At 39.4% G+C, this 19,261-nt stretch overlaps 1 protein-coding gene across 1 annotated transcript in view; it reads left to right on the top strand.

Annotated features, from left to right (window-relative positions):
- The window catches only part of LOC118416201 (voltage-dependent calcium channel subunit alpha-2/delta-1-like), a 56,399-nt gene that overhangs the window by 18,750 nt on the left and 18,388 nt on the right, over positions 1-19,261 (top strand). Inside the window, exons 4-6 of the mRNA XM_035821282.1 lie at positions 17,112-17,171; positions 17,500-17,635; positions 18,098-18,229. Coding sequence (XP_035677175.1) covers positions 17,112-17,171; positions 17,500-17,635; positions 18,098-18,229 — 328 coding nt within the window. The remainder of the gene's footprint in view (positions 1-17,111; positions 17,172-17,499; positions 17,636-18,097; positions 18,230-19,261) is intronic.

Here is a 19,261-nt window from a genome sequence, read left to right as displayed (position 1 = left end):
TATATCTACAAGTAAGAGAACTCTTGACCATTAGCAGGACAAATATCACAAGCAGTTAGGGATAGAACATGTGTTTAGTAGCCTGGCATGATTTTGCTCCTAATTAGCCTCAAGGTGAGTGCCAAGCTGTAATGCATGGTTAGTTCCAGTGGTGGATTTCCAGGGCCTTTGTAATTACCTGGCAGGGCCTTTCCCTGACCTTTACAGTCTACGTCCTCATGGAACCACGGCGCTGTGGCAATAACTGTCATAAATCACTCCCAAGCCTGGAATGTGCTGAAGTAAGTATCTCCTTTTGTACAAGTTGGACATTATGGGTTGTAGGCTACTTACAAGGATTATCCTAGGAGGTAGAATGGTCCTGGAACAGCCAAAGTCAGAAGATGCCAACCAGTGTCATAGATTGATATTTTTGCTATAATATCACGTGATGAGCATTGATGATCCTATTTGTCTGATACATTCGAATGGGCTGACCCTGGGGCTGAAATTTTAAATAGATAGACAATTTTTACTCTAAACTGTCCATGAAGACCACTCTGGAGATCAATAAAATCTGGTCTATGGCAACACATGGTCACTATGGACAGGAGTCTTGGAGAAGATTATCTAAGGGCCCACTAGAAAGTGGTGATATTGACCGTATCATCCTTATGTAGAGGTGGTCAATTTTGAATGTTTTATTATATTCTATGTGCTGAAATGGTTTTATCCATGATACTGAAGTTGTTTTATCTGTGGTACTGAAGTGGTTTTGTCCTTGGTATTGAAGTTGTTTTGTCTGTGGTACTGAAGTTGTTTTGTCTGTGGTACTGAAACCTTTTTGTCCGTGGTACTGAAGTTGTTATTTTCCATGGTACTGAAACCTTTTTGTCTGTGGTACTGAAATTGTTTTGTCTGTGGTACTAGAATTGTTTTGATCATGATACTAGAATTGTTTTGTCTGTGGTACTGAAATTGTTTTGTCTGTGGTACTGAAATTGTTTTGTCTGTGGTACTGAAGTTATTTTGTCTGTGGTACTGAAATTATTTTGTCTGTGGTATTGAAGTTGTTTTGTCTGTGGTACTGAAATTATATTGTTCTGTCCATGTTGCTAAATTAAAAGGAAATATTTCATCTCTACTGAAATAGGTACTGAATCTGTTCTTTCTATGGTGTTATGAATGGTCTGTTCCATGTGTTCCTAGGTACTGGACAATGTTCATTCATGTATTCCCAGATGTTGATATGTGCATGATGAACTTAAGTCTGAGAAATTCCATCATGTAGCTTCTAGTGTTAACCAGCATGCTGCAGTACATGTATAATGCATGGATAAGACCCTGAGTCTCCTGTGTCCCCTGTAATATTTGACTACCAAGATGACCACTTTTGTCAGTCATTGATGATTTGTGCTTCCACTTTCCTGCCTTTGATGACGGACCTTGTAGTCAGGGGCAGCATGATGCAATCCTGAAATATGATTAAACCATTAAACCCAAAGAGATGACTATATGATGGGAAACTTGAGCTTCAAATTAGAATCTTTACAGGTAACCAGATATAGTCCATCAAACTTAACTGACTGTAAAAATTGTAGCGATTTCTCCAGCGCTGTTTCAGAGAAAGTTGTTACACATTGATAGTTTTCCCTATATATAATAAAATATGTCTTTTTGTCAGTTACCAATCTGGAGTATTTGAAGGAGTTTTTTCCACAGCCTCTGAGATGGTGATACATTGCATTCCAACGCAGACTCTTTCCTGACTCTTTGACTGGATCTCACCCTTGTTATTTCATATCTATGTTTCAAATCATTGGGATGCTTCCTATGACATATAGGAAAGACAATATGGAGATTCTGGAGCTCTTGACCTTTTTTTGGCAGGCAGAGCGACATGATTGATGAATCCATTCCCACACAAGTATAAAGTAAGGCCAGAGATCTTTCCAGTGATATCAAGGTTGTCCTTTTCTGATGAATTGCCAGGGAAGTTGCCTTCAAGAGGGTTTGACATTACCTAAGTCACACAGGGAAACGCACCAGGTGACAAAAGCTCCACAGGAAGAGCTGAATCATTAATCTGATATAGATTGATAAAGCCCAAAGGATTCCTGTTGTCATAGGTAATAATTCTACACTACATGGTGGCATTTTATGACGGTGTCCTGTGGAATCACTGTCAACAGCTCTGCCACTGGGTTGAAGCTGTGCCCCAAAGTTGGAATAACTTGTGATATGTTCTTGACATGTATAGAATACATGTAACTTACTGATATGTTCTTGACATGTATAGAATACATGTAACTTACTGATATGTTCTTGACATGTATAGATAGAATAACTTACTGATATGTTCTTGACACGTATTGAAGGTAGGTACAGGTAGGATGGCACTACAGCTGGCAAAAGTGCTAGAAATCTAGGTCTGCAAGTCTTTTTGAGAACTTGAACTGCACTTGAAATGTGATCAAGTTGTCAGAAGAAGATGTAAATGTATCAGTCCTAACAAGCACCAATGCCTATTTTTTTTAGAGTTTATCCCGATGTGCCAGGAGACACAAGGTTTGAAAATATGAAGATTTACTGGTCAGTAAAGACGGTAACAACATTACTTGAAACCATCCATTGATTTTAGTTGGGCCCCTGACGGCAGCCAAGGTTAGATGGAAAGTTTGATACAAGCACAAGGGCAAGGAGATCTCACCAGGGCTTTTCTGCTGTCAACTTGCACTTGTAAGGGTCAGCTTAGGCCACAGGTTGCGTCTGTTTCCCACTCTGTACAGTCAACATCTGAGATATTTTGGATCTGTATGCTGTTATCATTGTGTTTCCTTGTAAGAAAAGATGAATAACCTGTTGTTGCAATTTGCAATGGAGAATTTTGTATTGTCCCTGCAATCATGGCCCTTTCATTCAACCTGCTGTGGAGATCAAACAATTGCATTCAATGCCATACTTTCTGTTACATCTACACTCATGTATGATTTAAGGTGGTTCTAGTGGGAAGAGCACACCTGCTGTAACCTCTCTTCTGTCAGGAGCTTCTCTAGATGAATCAATGTTGAGTATCTTGTTTCCCTGGGTAAGAGGGGAGTTTATGGCCCCCAGTGTTGGAGTGCAGCCATTGGCACATCTGACCTGGGGCTGACCTCGGCAGTAAAGGTGCAGGTCCTTCATGGGCATCAGGTCTCCTCCCACAGATGCTATATTAGACAGACTGGCACCTGCGCCTCAAGTACTGAAACTTTTTATGGCTGCCTGGGTTATATGCTTTCTGTTCCATGTTAATGAACAGAACATGGAAAAGTTCTGCCTACAAAGCAGGTGTGTTATGTCGAATGGCAGTTATACTGGCTATATAGATAAAGATACAGAAATGAAGATAGGGCTGTTTCTAGAAAAGAGAGTAGCTGGGTAAGAGTGTAAGAGAGCAGCATTATCCATGGAAATGTCATTGATTCTAAAATAGGGTCTGTCCCTGGTGCTGAAAATGTTGTTCCTGGTGCTGAATTGTGTCCCCGAGTGCTTGTGTGCTAAGAAGGATATCTGGCTCTTCCATTCCATTACTGTCATTAGGTGCAGAACTAATGTTGTCATGTGTAGACATTGAGAGGAACTTGTACCATTTAAAGATGCAAGTCCATTCCAGGTGAAAAAGGAACATTTTATATGTCAGCCAAATGTGACACTATACTCTAACAGTCTCAGGTGTTAGAGTCCCTTCCCTGGTGTTTGAGACCCTTTCCTGGTGTTAGAGACCCCTCCATGGTGTTAGAGACCCCTCCCTGCAATTGCATTATTCCCGATTGTGGTGCTGAAGTACTTTAAGCCCTATGCTAGCCCAATTGCAGTTGTACCTCACGCCTGTTACACTGTAGGCACTTAGTTCGAACCCGCGTTCTACGCGGCATAGAACACGATCATTGAATGCCCAACCTAGGTAACTTATCTCGATTGTTTGAAGACTTTATAGAGTTCTTTGGGTGTCCAAATGCAATGCAACAGCTAGACGGATGGTTGTAGAGTATGTCTATAGTTTCTGAATTTTTTGCAAGTGTTTTTTTCTGTTCGAAAACCACCCGGGGAACTAAATGATGGAATTCAAAGCCTTTGAAACAAGCGTGACCTTGTGTAAGATTGGGCCAGCTCCTAGTAGCTCAAGCACCATGTTCATTGCCTCTTTTACATTGACTGAAAGAAATTAATTAATCTTATGATTATTTATACGTACTACGAGGCACATTTACGTATGAAATAGTTTATTATTGATAATTACAAATAGAAAGTTTCCTTCAAGCTGGAAATGAATAATCCTGTTGTATAGAACTAATGTGTAATACCGTCAGCAATTATCTGCAGATAAATATCCTTAACTGTGCAGTAAACCTTTAAGATTCATGCATTACACATAGCATTGCCCCGAGTTCCAAGCCTTGGTACTTGGAGGCACCACTGAAACGTAACGACTTTGCCCACTGATCTGTGAATGCTAACTATCAAAGTAGTTTTCTCCAGCAAGTCAATGAATGCAAAGGAAAATAATTAAATACACAAATGAATAAGGCTAGATTATAGTATCATCTAAAAGAGGATCACATCTTCAGGAAACCTATCCATGCTTTTATTGCATCTGGGACTAGAAATTGGAAACCATTGGGCACAGGGTGCAAAGTTGCAATTGTTACAAGCCAGGGCACCAATTATTCTTGGTGATGACCTTTTATTGATCTGTCTGGAGTGGAGAGTTCAGGCTGGTTTGGGTGACTGGAGATAATGCCTTAGTTGTGGATGAGATCTACTTTTGTTGGTAGGGGACCATGGTACAGGTATAGCAGGTCAAGATACTGACAATCCATCTTGGGGTGTTTTGTATTGATTTCTCATTGTTTGGGGCATCTGTAGGTACTATCATACATCTAAGAGGTGAAAAGTTAGCAAATGCAGATTGCATATATTTAGGGATCCCACCCCTAGAAATGAACAGCATTTAGACTTCGGTCACCACTATCACTATAGGGATGTCAACATCAATGTGTAACATGTAGTCTTTAATTTTGACATGTGAATGTATTCTACTGCAAAATAACCTCTTCAGTTTTCTTGTGCAAGAGGTAATCCAAACTTAGACAAAGCCTTAATCCATGTGCAGATTTGTTTATCTAAGTCCTTGACAGATTGGCTTTGATGACACATATTGATGTAAACTTAGCTCCATCACATTTGCTTCATCCATCATCAGGAGCTGAAGGCAAATTTGTTGGAGTCAATCAGACCCCTGTTCGGATGGTGGCATTTCCCTGTAGGTTGCAGGTGTTGGTATTGATTTTTTGGCTGTAGTGAAATGTTTGGTGCCTTTGGATACATTGTCAATGGCACTTGGCCTGTAGTCATTACTTCCAGTCAAAACATTGTGTACTCCACCTTCCCTCTCTGCATAGCATTTTGTACAAGTGACACTATTAACTGGTACAGGTGAAGAAGATGGCAGCAGCTTCTGTGAAATGTTAGTCACATGATATCAAATGGATCTAGAATTAGTTTACCCTGTCTGTGCGTTTAGATGGAAAGACCTCATCAGTAGATTCCGCTAATGATTACATCTATAGACAATGAAATTAGGAAATCAGGGGTGCCAAAATAGGATGCAATCTATTTAAGCCCCGCTGGACTAATGAATGATACAGTCATCATGGAATTGAAGCAATTACATCCCCGCCTCCTGGCACTGGGACTGCATGCAGTTTGGATGAGCTGAGCTCTCCACCCCATCCATCACTTTGTGAACACTACACAGTGCAGATGAAAGGCACCACATGTTGGTTCATTGAGTGATAGCTGAACGGCATCCAAAAAATACACATTACTTTAGCTGTTAATCCTTTGTGCCCAAATGTGGGTTACTTTTCAGAATTCTTTGAAGCTTGGATGAACTTCACGACTGCGTTTTTTTATCAAAATGTGTTGTGCAGGCAATTTAGATCACCAACCACTCAAGGATCTATCATGAGGATATCAGGTCAGCTGTTAAACGTGACTGGTGATAGCATTTCTTCCCAAAATGTTGTCCCTATGTACTCCATAGCCCCCAGTTAGAACAGACTAATGGAAACAGAAGTGAGTTTGTCTCAGTTAAAGGCTTTGAAGAGATAGAAACTTCAGCCTGCAGGTAAAAAGCCCATCAAGCTATTGAATAGGGAGGCAAAATGTGTGACACTATACAACTGATCAGTAAGGGGTTTGAAGGGAAAGATGACAATTTGTCTTCACAGTGCCATTAAAGTCTTGAAATGATTAAGTGGTTATTATTTACTCAAGAAGAAGGGACACATGATTGTCTGCATTTGACGGGAAAACCCGTTGTTAATTCATGTCCAAAGGGCTGTAAGTGCATACTCTAACTGGCATGTAATTCTTCATCTTCAGTTACAAGATAGCATTTTGACAACTAATAAGTTTTGTACAATGTTGCCTTGGCATTTTGTCAGCTTTGATACAAAAACTTTGTGAAGTTCCACAAGCATGAGAGCTGATTTGCAGAATAGCATTTTCTAAAATATATTCATAAGGGGTCAAAGATGTCTTTGTTATTTTATTTTATTAACTCTAAGCAAGAGGGTCATGATTTTGTACATACAATCTGTTAAGGTTTAGTGGTTGATGTACAATTTCTCTTTTTATTTTGAAAACATCTAATATTGCAGACAGAGTTATCCCTTCTCTTGAGATCAGTAGCTTTTGGGCATGAATCTATTACGACAATTGAATGGCCTGTTTTCTTTGACCCAACTGACTTTGTCATAAATTATCCCTTGCAGGTGAAAATTTGCAGAATTAGATTGTGGGTGAATTACTGGTGACAGGCTTTGTAGGTCCGCCAGGACTTATCAATCTCTAGAAGTGTTGACAGCTCAAATTTTATATGTCAGTTTTTTTCCATTTTGTAACTAAGTTCCTACATATCTGAATATGTATCATCTTGTACATTTGGTGTGCCTGAATTTTATGGTATTATGTATGGTTTGTGCAGTCTAGATGTTACCTTTGGTTTTAGTCTCTTGCATGAACTGTTGCCTTTTCACTTGAAACAGCTGAATGATTTTGTTCACAATTGATTACCAGGCGTCATTACCCCATAAGAAAAGACATTGAAGAGTATATCTGAAAATATAAACCTAGTGTCATACAGGGATGTACTAACTGTTCTTCATCAAAGAATTTGGCTTAGATATAGCAATATTTGATTCGAAGTCTTCCAAGGACTTCTGGCTTTCCGAGAACTGGGACATTTGAAGTGTGATGATTTGCTTTGCTGCTAAATGGCTTTTGAAGTGTAAGGGCCTGATGGAAGGACAGATGAGTTAAATGGAATAGAATTGCTTTGGTCCCAGTGGCCACCCATTTTCTAATCCATTTATGCCTTATCTGAAAATAGGTCACCACAATCATCAAACTTTCATGTCACAGCTCCAGCTGGGAACAAAATGACACTTTTCCTGACAAAGTACGCACAGTCCATCACTTAAAACCAACAGATGAAAGGTCTGGGCCACTGTTTCATCTGTATGTTTTTCTAACTTAGATATACATGTAGCAGTCAGGATTTTTTTCTCTTGGAAAGGGAAAGAGAAAAAATGTGGACCACAGGAAAGCCTGTCATACGAAAATTACCTTGGAGTGACAAACTATTATGATGTTGCTCTTAGGTATTTGGTATATTGCTTTTTTTTATTATTGATGTTTGACTCATTAGTGATTACTAAGATGTTAATCTTTTAGAGATTAGGCAGCTCAGCAAGCAGTAAATCAATGATTTTCACAGTCATTAATCACATCTTATACATCCCTAGTCAATTACTTTGGCACTGGTTTGCCTAATAAAATGCTACCGTGAAGTATAGGTTATTGCATTGTGTATTTGACACAAAATGGTACTATGATTTGAAGTCGGAGAAAAGTGTAGGAGGTGTTGCCCAGTGAACTCAGGGAAGCTACAAGTTGTCTGTGGTTTCCCTACCTCTGCAAGCTGGCTCCTGCATGAGGCCTTTAGATCAGCAGTGATCCTGGGAGGGTGCCAGGGGACAGCAGTGATGAATGGTCAGCACCATTAGATAAGGTTGGTGGGCAGGGGATTTATCTACCTGTCCTGTGATAACCTGTAACCTGCAGTCCCTCAGTGGCCGGGGATGGAGTCATTATACAGTAAGCTTGTCCTTGACGGTCACTGATGGATGGAGCCTCTTCCATCTCCCCCACACATATCACACATTTAAGTCCCTAAACGCCATCTATTATGGATGATTCAATTTTGGGGCCAGGTCTCTCCAACGGCAATTATAACCACGTCATAGCGGCGTAAAAGCTTCTTTTCTTTTGTTAAGATGGGGAGATTATCTTACCGCTGGCCTACAGGGAGTTGGACAGTCGCATCCGTCATTTTCACTTCTGCAGGATATAAATCATACAGGAAGAACAGATTTCACACTCACGCCGTGTAAGTGCCGACTTGTAGCAGAAATGTGCCAACCAGGCGAAACCTGCTAAACGAGTAGGCTTAAACGTAACACTCAACAGTGTTGGTTCTATAATGAGCCTAAGGTGATGAAGACATGGAAGGCTATGAAATGACTGCAATATCACATATTTGCTGCAAGGACTATGGCCATTACAGAAAAGGGAAGCAAAGGGATGTGCTGTCAAATGCCTAGTTCTTTATTTCGGAGACGACACATACATGTACATTTATGTTAAGGTGTAGAGAAAGGGTGCCCTACCTCCCACTTGCCTCTCACCTGGAATTAATGCTGATACTGGATTAAAGGTTAATAACAGTCTTCTTCTTAATTAGTGTAATCTGTATCCTGATGTTTGATTTATGCTCCTGCAATTATATAACACTGATTTACATGTAATTATGTATTCATCCTCTAACCTTTTATCAGTCACCACCTTGAGAAACAAGGCAAGCATGTACAGTAAATGAATGGTTCTGACTATGCATTAGTTTACAACTGTGCTCAAGCTATTCTTATCTCCATGTAAAAGCATGTAGTTTGAATGGTTACAATTATATTTCTATATCTTAAGGAAGAGAATTATTCTGTGGTGAGTCTTCTCCATCTTCCTGACAGTGACTTTTGTGGAGTGATGCGGTTGTGACACTCAACACATGCACAGAATACCATCGTCTAACCCTGCGACACAGATCACTGATACACAAATCAGCAAATCATTCTTGATTTATTCTCCCAAAGCAATTCCTGTAGGTTAATTTACTGCATTGATCCTCTGTTCTGATAGAGCATGATCTGAATAGTCTTTTCCTACTTCCCTGTGCCCGCCTTGTTTACTAAAAACTCTATTAACTTTATGTTTTATAGGAAACGTAGATACAGCAATTTTTCACCTTTCAAACTTAGCACAGTGGCCAATTCAAACTATGATGTTGTTTGCCAGCCATGCTGCCAGGCAATATAATTATAAACAAAGTACAGAGCCTATTGCACTGGCTTAATACAAGCAGGCTGCTTGTGGTAAGTAATGGTTGAATTGTGTGAATGGGTTTGGAGTAAAACCCTCCATTTCTGTGGTGACGATTATATTCATAGGCCAGTTAAGCATTAAAACATAAAACACAGTGTATTCTGTATTTGATTCTAATTGTCAAAGTGCCCTACACGGTGATTGATTTGTTCATGGGTGACACCAAGTTGTGGCACAGGTGTCCACCTACAGGTGTGCTCTGAAATGTCAGCAGCTTTGCCGTGCTACCCCTGACATCTCAGGAAATCCTTGGGATTTCTGCTGGCCTTTTTGAACCACATCCATAACACTTGGGGGTTTGCTGTTTCCTGCAGTCATCATAACTTTCTTACTTTGCAACTCTTGCAGATGTACATGTACAATGTAGGATCTCTTACAGCTGTGTCCTCAGTTCTCAAAACTAGATCTTAGTGCCAGAACATCTTAGAACTGCAATATAGTGCTGATATCCAAGGAGACTGCAACAGTGCATGGTGTATATTGCTCCAAGGTGTATTGAGAACTAAAATGTACAAGATATGATCATCCAATCCATTATATTATCCATACATCTCCTAGCCTGTTGTCCAGCTTCAGCTTGTATCTCTGCCCAGTTTTTCATACACCATCAATTCCATCAGTTGCCTCGGTATAAAAAGATCATGACAGATACAAATGTAGGCATGTTTTACCACAAGCCACAGTTTTGCCAATTCTACATCAGCTATCACCCTAAGTACAGGGTTTTCCTGGCAATCCACTTTGTAGCCTGCAAGATCTAGTGCTTATGGAATGCCCTTTAGCAATGCCAACAAAAGTTATCATGTGATACCTCGTACCTCAAGCAGCAAATCATTTGTCAGGGAACCACAGTAATCTTGTAAACGTTGCCCTTCTGTTAGAGGGCTTGTTTTGATGAAAGAAGTTTTACCTGAAGGTGAAAGCACTTTGAAAAAATCTGCCTTTGGGATCAACTTAGCATTAATAATCCAGCTTGTAAGTATCTGCAGGAGAATCTCAGAACCGTGAAGACATGCAGAAGCACTTACTGCTGACATTTCCTGACATTTGGAAAGACTTCCCTATGGCGTGCTTAGCAGTGAAACATTTGTCACCAGGAGGCATGTGTCACTAGTTGTCATTTACAGCTCAGAGATTGGATGGGAGTTTCCTCTAAACTTTAATTAAATCTAACAAGAAGTAGTGTTGCCCCGGGGTCTTGTAACCTTGTCAGTGCAGCCTAGTGATATATGGCAGGCTATATATAAAGCAGGTGGTCCTGTCCTTGGTGCTGAAAGTTAGGAACTAAGATAAAGCAACTAAAAGTAAGATAGAGCAACTAAAAGTATGATAAGGCAACTTGTGTAACTGTGCCAAAACCATAGTTTTTATGTCCTTGCGGATTGTAAAGGCTGATTCATAAATCAAGGTATTATACTGAGATCTAAAAATCAGTAGTTGCAAAATATTAAACTGAATGCATTAATTTGGTTGTCCTAAATCAGTAAAGATGCACTTTTTAGCAATGGGTTAACATACAATTGGTTTTCAATATCAGTGATATTAATTTCATCTTCTCCTCTCTGGAAGTTGATACTTAACATGCATTGGAGCATCCAAAGTAATGGATAGGAAAAGGTTGTACAAGTACGTAATGGACACTATCAGGCTATCTACATAGGTGAGATGAACACAGAGGGAAACTGTGGGAACAGATTAGTCTTGTTAACCCATCAGGTAACCCATCAGGAGCTCCTATGTCCAGTTGGTGCAGTGTCCGTATATGTGAGACATGAACCAATCAGTAAGATCTAAGGTCAGCTGATTGAGGTCAGAAGGTCAAGACCTAAATATGGGAGAGGTCAGCACATGTGATGAAGAGTCACTGCAATGCAACTCAATACAGCCAACATGCTACAATGTATTGACATCAGGATCACAACCCTTTCCCAAATCTCTCTTACACTCTATCATTTAGGAGTTATGGCATGTACTGTATTATGGTTCAGTCATGAGCAAGATATGTGCGGCTGGAGTTAAACAGAACCCAATGCTGCTGTCCCTGGTGCTGATTGACCTTCATACCACTTTATCTGTCCCTGGTGTCTAATTTCATGTGTTAACTGTCCTATTCCTGTCCATGGGACCTTCTGACTTAGACTCTTTCTGTATTGAATGGAATCTTCAGTTGTTCCTGTCCTTGGTGCTGAATCACTCTGCACTTCCTATGTTCATGGTATGAAGAAAATCTCTCTTGATACGAAAAATCTAGATAAAGAGGTGGGTGTTTTAGAGGAATTTAAGTTTGGAGAGAGACATGACACTTCACTTGGGATGCCTATCAAGTTCTGTTTATGTTTGGAATGCATTCTGCATAAAGTTGTTTTAGTTGGCATGACAACACTGATTACCCCCATGGTATAATTTTTCATACCATGACTACCACTTTTAGTGTTCTGCATCTACTTTTGGTATAAAGAAAAGGAAATCTAATGCTTGCTGAATAAATGGTGCTGAATAAATGGCAGTTCTATCCACTACTGAAGTGCGAAATACAAATCCCTACTGCTTATCAAAAGACATGTTTTCCCTTGTAACTGTTAAATGATTACAATGATACCCTCATGCACTGCTTCCTAGGACTACCCACTAGCTTTATGCTAACAGTGTGGCAATGTCCCTATAGACTTTAAATACATCAATTTGATGACACAGGACCTTTTAAGCCGATTTCTTTGCCCTTTCTTCACCTCCAAAATTCTGTCTGTACTCAATCATACTCATATGTATGGACCTAAGATTCCATTGACCTATCTCTTTCTAACCCCTTTTAAATTCATTACAGACCAAAGGGCAAAAAAGTAACAAACAATGTATATGTTAAGTCATAATTAGTGGTCAATGATGACTGTGAAAAGCTGTTTTGTAAGTCTGATAGCATCAGTGATAGGTTTGTGAGCAAATACTAGAAGTGGCCTGTCAGGACTAATGTAATTGGGACAACCTTCCACTGGGAAATCAGTCCTGATGGATCATACATCACACCCATGCCAGCAATTAATTTGCCTCCAAAAGGTTTGGGAGTTTTGAAGGCTAACAATCAAGAAATCATTAGTAAGGACCAATGCAAGTTCTTTACAGGTTGCACATTCAATTTAAAAATTATTAAGGATGAACAGTGGCTGTTTTTTTCCGGTCAGATTGATCAATAGTTCCTTTGACTTGTGCATTTCAGATTTACAATGTACCATATAATGGCTAACTACGTTTCACCTTTTTTAGGTCGTATCATACATCTTGTCATTTTTTTTATGCTCAGCACTATTTCTATATATTCTTTGCAGTCAACACCATTTTGGGACTAGCAGCAAAATTTGCAATTTTTTTGAAAGCTGATCATAAGATTTATGTTTTATACAATATGAGTCTTATAGTTATTTTAAGGAGAGTTAGATATTAAGTCTTATCTTCATTTCTTTCCTGTCATTCAGTGCAGTTCCTGTGATAACATTGTAGGACATATATATGACTGTGATTGGAAAGTTGTTGCCCATTGAAAGATTGTTTGCCCACTTTGATCAGTCATGGTTCAGTCAGAACCAATTTCCTTCGAGATCACCGCTAATCCCCAATAACAGTTAGCACCAGTTGGTACATGGTCTGCTGCCCGTGGCCAATCAGCAGCCAGTAACACCCACACGAAGGCTCCGTTTTACGTGCTATTAAAGAATATTACCGGTGCTGGGAGATGAGATAAAGTTATGAAATTAATCTTAATGTGCCTCTGTGTGGAAGATATGTGGCTGTAGCATCCTGTTAAGATGGAATTAAGATCTGAAAGTAGGGCCTTAAAACTAGTTCTTCAATCTGGAGCACTGTTGTTTCCACAAACTTAGGGAGATGCCAGGATGAAATATTTAGTGGCAACTAATCAGATTCCTGATGTTATACATACATACATCATGCCTGATGTTATAAAGGATGTGTGGATATGTAATTATAGTGATTTGTTATTTTCCATGCACTGTATTAATTGTGGTATTTTAGTACTTTACTGCAGATGACCATAATGTTTTGTGTTTTGTGAAAATTTCAAATTTCATCTTTTTTTGCCATGGTTGTTAAAGACATAATGAACGGTGTCTATATTTGTTCTTCTTCCTTGTGTTCACATTTCTGATGACTGGTGTGATAATTTGGAAGAACAGGGCTCGACAGTATTCCAGAGAAAAGTTTCTAGTCAACACAGCAATGATGCTTGTGCATTCATGAGGGCTGACAGCAGTTCATTTTGTCTCAAGCCATCTGGGATTTGGATCTAATAAAAGAATTAATACTTAATACCACAGCCATTAAAGTTATTCCCAGTGTACCAGCTGCCACAGTGTACATTTTCATACAAAGTGGAGTTAAGCTTGGGAAGGGAGGATCTCCTGCTATCAGTTCATCATTAGCCCATATCTTAAACCGAATCAACTGCTGTACAGAAACTCTGAAAGCAGCTAATTTCAAGAGAATACACAGGGGCCCTTTTCACTTGCCAAAACAACCATGTGGTTTTCAAGTGCAGGTACATCGTAGAAGTCCTCAGGGAGGAGGGCTGCATCCATGGTTCATGGAAGCACATAAGGCTGCCCTTTCATCAGATGAAAAATTGATTACTACCTGTCACTTTCTTTGCAGCTTTGTTAATGATGAAGATTCGTGCAGAAATGAAGTTTGTGGAAGGTCTCATGATACACGGTGGTTGCAAATCCTTTAGTCTTACTCTCACCATGTTGATGTATGCATTTCAATCCGGTGGATCCTCTGGCACTGCCCTGCCTTGATCCTACTCTTTCATCCATATAAGGTATTAGAGGCTTTGATGTGGAAAAACATTATTCTCACCTTACCAAGAAAGTTTTGGCAAAAATAAGCCAGCATTGATTGAATGATGCAGGTCCAGGTCCAGAATACCACCGGGTGTGCTGTGGCTCTGAACCTGTGACTATGTAGTCCAGAAGGGGGATTGAAAGTCACTACACCAAAGTGGTTTATTCAAAGCCTTTATGCTGTACGAGCATTAGCAAGTATCTGAAAGTGATTAATGATGTTGTGCTTGGTGATTGTACCATTGGCTCTAAACTCAATTAAGAGCTTTTAATGTAAAGTATGAGACTTGGGCTTGATAGTTTTCCCTGGAGGTAAAAACGGAGCTGTGACATATCAAGGAACTACTTTCATTGCTAATGTAAAGAAGGTCTCCATGATTTATTGCTGCTGTAAGCACAAGACTGAATTTGATCAGCAGATGAAGTTACTGACAGCTGGGATTCTGTGAGTATCAAGACAAGCAGAGCTTAAGGCATGAGGATTACAACATTATCCTCTAGAGTCAAAGTGAAAGATGAATGGACCAAGCCCGCCATGTGCAGCAATGTGAATCCTTTTAGTGCTCCATTAAAGTCGTGTGCTATGTTCACTCATCTGAGAGAACTCTCCTGGAGAGACGCATGGTTGCACATGTTAGACTATGCAAAGAGGATATAGTTTGAAGACTAAATTCAGGAGAATGAATATTTCATACTTTATAATCTATAAACCATTGTACGTTTTAACCCTCTCAACCTGAAAATGTTGCATATTTCCCAGTGGACCCTACATGACAGTTTGTATTACTCCGTTTGCAAAATTGCCTCTTGTCATAGCTGAGCTTGAGTACACGTGCAAGTCCACATATCCTAGCGAACCTGACTAAGAAGATAAAGATCATTTTCAAGTTCAAGATTTGACAGCTGATAAGAATCAGCCCCTCTAATTCAGGTCCATACATTTCCCTGCTAATCTTACTCTGTACCCTAAAGGTCCTTCATAACAATAACTATGTTTGTCACCTAGTAAAATCACACTTCTGAGTTTGTCACTGATCATAACAACTGTTGATCACCATGTTGCTCTTTTTGAGTTGTTTTAATGACTGTAGTTATGACCAGATGTGTTTTAGGACCAACAGTACAAAGATGTAGTTGAACTTATGAGAAATAGGTTTTGAATGGCAAGACGGTGCCATACAATGCACGGAATACGATGTCTCAATTAACCCGTGCAACAGTGTTGCTGTGTGTGCAGGCCTGTTGATGGGGATGACCCCAGGGGTCGGCACAGGTCCCTCGCCAGGACTGTATAGTTACTGCTCCTGTCTTTTATCACCCATTTATTTCTTTTAACTGGTGCTACTTCCATCAGAGTGTGTTGCACAGTAATCCTCTTTACTAGCTTTTTATTTCGTTTCTTAAATAATTCAAGGAAATGGGAGGTGGACTAGCTTTATTTATCACCTTTTTATGACAGTCACGGCTCCAGTGTGCACCTTTTGTGGATTATGAAATATTAAATGCCGTAAAAGTGGCACCTTCTGTATGTGGAATTAAGTTTCCCCAATATAAACAGCTGTAGCAACCATACTTTGAGCCATAAAAGTTCTATAGGATAGCACCAAAGTTTAAGACTGGCACTCCTGCAGATGGTTTAAAAACTTTTTTTTACAATACTGTCTTTACAAGAATCGAAGCATAACAGTCTTATTCAATTAACTTGAAGTTATGCTAGCATTGCTGTTGATGACTAGTGCTATTTATCCCATAATAGATGTAAGGGAAAATCATTTGATGTCAGGCGTCATAGGTGATGATACAACAGATGGAAAATGAAAGGGTGTCCCATTTCAGAGCAGCCAATTCCAATTGATGGTTCATTTTGTATTGGTTGGTGGTAAATCTTTTGCTAGAGAAATGTTCACTTTTGATACGAATACTTTTTTTTCTATCACCCTTATATATGTGGCACAATAAGTAAAAGCAGCACACATTATTGGCCAGCTTTTCTTCACACTTAAATCATTTTGAAGGATTTAGGGCATTGGCTTATCTTGTTAGATGTGCCTAATCTTTCACATTGGTGTAAATTTGACATGTCTGTTATCCATTCTCCCAAGAGTCATGTACTGAAGTTCATGGTATGGCACTTAGCCTGGCTTTCTTACCTCTACAAAGGATGCTGGTGCTTATGTTTGAATCACCATAAACTTCTATGCGCTTGCAAGTACAGACTATTAAGGGTTAATGATGATATATAATTTCTACAGCCTTTTATCTGCTCTTGGCTAGATTAGCACTTACCAAATTGGTTGCAGCAAGTCAGTGCAGAAAGTGTCACATTTCAAAATCCTATGCTAAAGCAAACTTTAAAACAGAAAATACTGCTTGAGGTACTTTGTACTTGTACATTGTATAAGATACAAGTAGCTGGGTTCCTCTCAGCATTGTACCATTGGTTTCAAGTGCTTGGTATTAAAATATTTAGAATACACTTTTTAGAGTCAATATCATTGCCTCAACCTTGGAACCCTGACTGCTACGTATATACGTACTACGTATTTTAAAGGGGAGAGATTGCATAGCAAGTCAGCCCTTCTCACAGTATGGTTGTTACCACCAAATAATACTTATCTGTGGGATCAAATATGGATTGACATTCCATATGATATATTTACTATAATGCAAATATCAATATTTTCTATTTTGACATCAATAGCTAAAAACAACTTCCATTCTCTGTTTCTACAGACTGTGGTAAGCGCAGCAGAAGACTTGGCCCTGAATTACACCTATGACCCAGACCTGGCGGTAAGTAACCTTTTTTTCTACAATATTGGACTTTTGCTTAAATTAAGCCATTCTTATGAAGGACCCATTTAACAGATGTTTGCACAAAAGATCTGATCTTGAAAACATGTGTGCAAGTTTCTTGGTTTTAATGTCCTTTTTTTTATTTAGAATTCTACCTATAGTGTGCCTACTTGAAATAGTTTTGGATGCAGACTTCATGATCAGTGTCCCCCTCCATGGGCAAATAAATGCCCTACTGTGTTCCTTGGGGAGATCAGTTCATAATAACAAATAGCATTACACAGCATATGTAGCATGGTGAGTTTGCTTTTCTCTCCCTTGGCAGATAGAGGATGTCCACTGGTATGATGCCAAAAACCTTGCTGATGGAGACCCCATCCTAACGTACGACCCACAGTTCAGGAAACCCATCAACCGTACCTACAGTGCCATCCATCTGCCAACAGATATCTGGAAGGGAGGTACACATCTTATTAGCTCCAAATTGATTAATCTTACAAGTACACGGATCCTGCCAATTTTAATAGAATGATGTATTGTTGAGTACTCCAAGCACATTCGAAGCCTTAGGCTTGTAGGTTTTCCTAAACCTAAACTCAGGAGGACTTCCTTTTAGCACAGTCATGTCTTTTAATCCAAAGTTTGGTTACAAGTTTGGCAGTGATGATGATGATGTGATGAATGTGTAAATTGCACCAATCTGTATTAAAGTCCACAGACTAGTCTGACTTCTTTCTACTGTAACAAAGTTTTTGAAATACAGCTTCCTGCTTCATTACCAGCAATAAGGGTACTGATATTAAGTGAATAAGAGAGCTTGGTCATGTAATAAACATGTTATGGTTGTACTTGATTAACCTTTTTGCTGTTTTTTATCCCTAATTGTATTCTGATTAAAATGAATATTTCCTTTCCTTGCTCAGACCCCAAGATTGCCAATGAGCTGAAATGGTCAGACAAGCTGGATGAAGTGTTCTATGCCAACACAGTAGAGGACCCAGGTTTGCTGTGGCAGTACTTTGGCAGTAGCCAAGGACCCTTTAGAGACTACCCAGGTACTTTATAATCTAGACACATATAGACCATTTTAGCAACCAATACCTGTAGCTGGACAGACATATTCAATTGCAATGGACCAGTCAGACAAATATAGATTAATTTTTTAATCTTTTTGTATCTTGATGGCTCTGTGTACATCCTGTTGTTATATGTATATGGTATAGTGCAATTATTGCAGCTGTTGAACTGATTTCTTTAGCCTTTGGCACATGGACATAGTCATTTGGCTGTGAATTCTCTTTTGGTTACGGGGCTAGACAGACAAAGATAAACTTGAAAGGGTACAGAACCAAGCTGCCAGATTCTGTACAAACAACTACAACAGGGATGCTAGTGTTACAAGGATGAAAACAGATCTGCAGTGGACATCACTTGAAGACAGAAGGAAAATGTCCAGATTTTGCATGATGTACAAAATTACCAATAAGCTGGTGGACGTACTGACTGATACTATCAGTATCTAATACCAGCTCAAAAAAGAACAAGAAACAGCCATGACTTCAAGTACCAGAGTTACCAAGCTAGGATTGATGTGTTCAAAAATTCGTACTTTCCCAGAACTATCGTAGAGTGGAATTTGTTATCACCAAGCACAGTATGGGCATCTTCTCTGGATATCTTTAAAGAACGTTTGCAGATAGATGTGCAAAAGTTAGGTGTGACGGATCGTTCAGTGTAATATAACCAACTGCTGCTGCACCGCGTGCCTGCGAAGCTGGTGTGTTACGCAGAATGGCGGTTATACCGGCTAATATATATAGATACAGATACAGACAGCAGGAAGAAGGTGAAGGAAGCATACTTTGGTTGATTACTATTTCAAAAAACAACAAATCATCTGTGTTCCAGAGGCTCACAAGAAATGTATTAAGGGCATTTGGAGAGAAAGGCAAATTAAAGTTTCATGTGTGCTACTGCCATGAGAGAGTGGAATAACCAGACAGTGACCCCTGTATGTAGGATATAGAGAATCAGTCATGTCTACATAAAGATTGCCTGACTCAAGCAGAACAAAGACATCAGACACT

This window comes from Branchiostoma floridae, chromosome 5, assembly GCF_000003815.2.
Source record: "Branchiostoma floridae strain S238N-H82 chromosome 5, Bfl_VNyyK, whole genome shotgun sequence".
Lineage (NCBI taxonomy): Eukaryota > Metazoa > Chordata > Leptocardii > Amphioxiformes > Branchiostomatidae > Branchiostoma > Branchiostoma floridae.
This window is presented reverse-complemented; position numbering and strand designations above follow the sequence as displayed.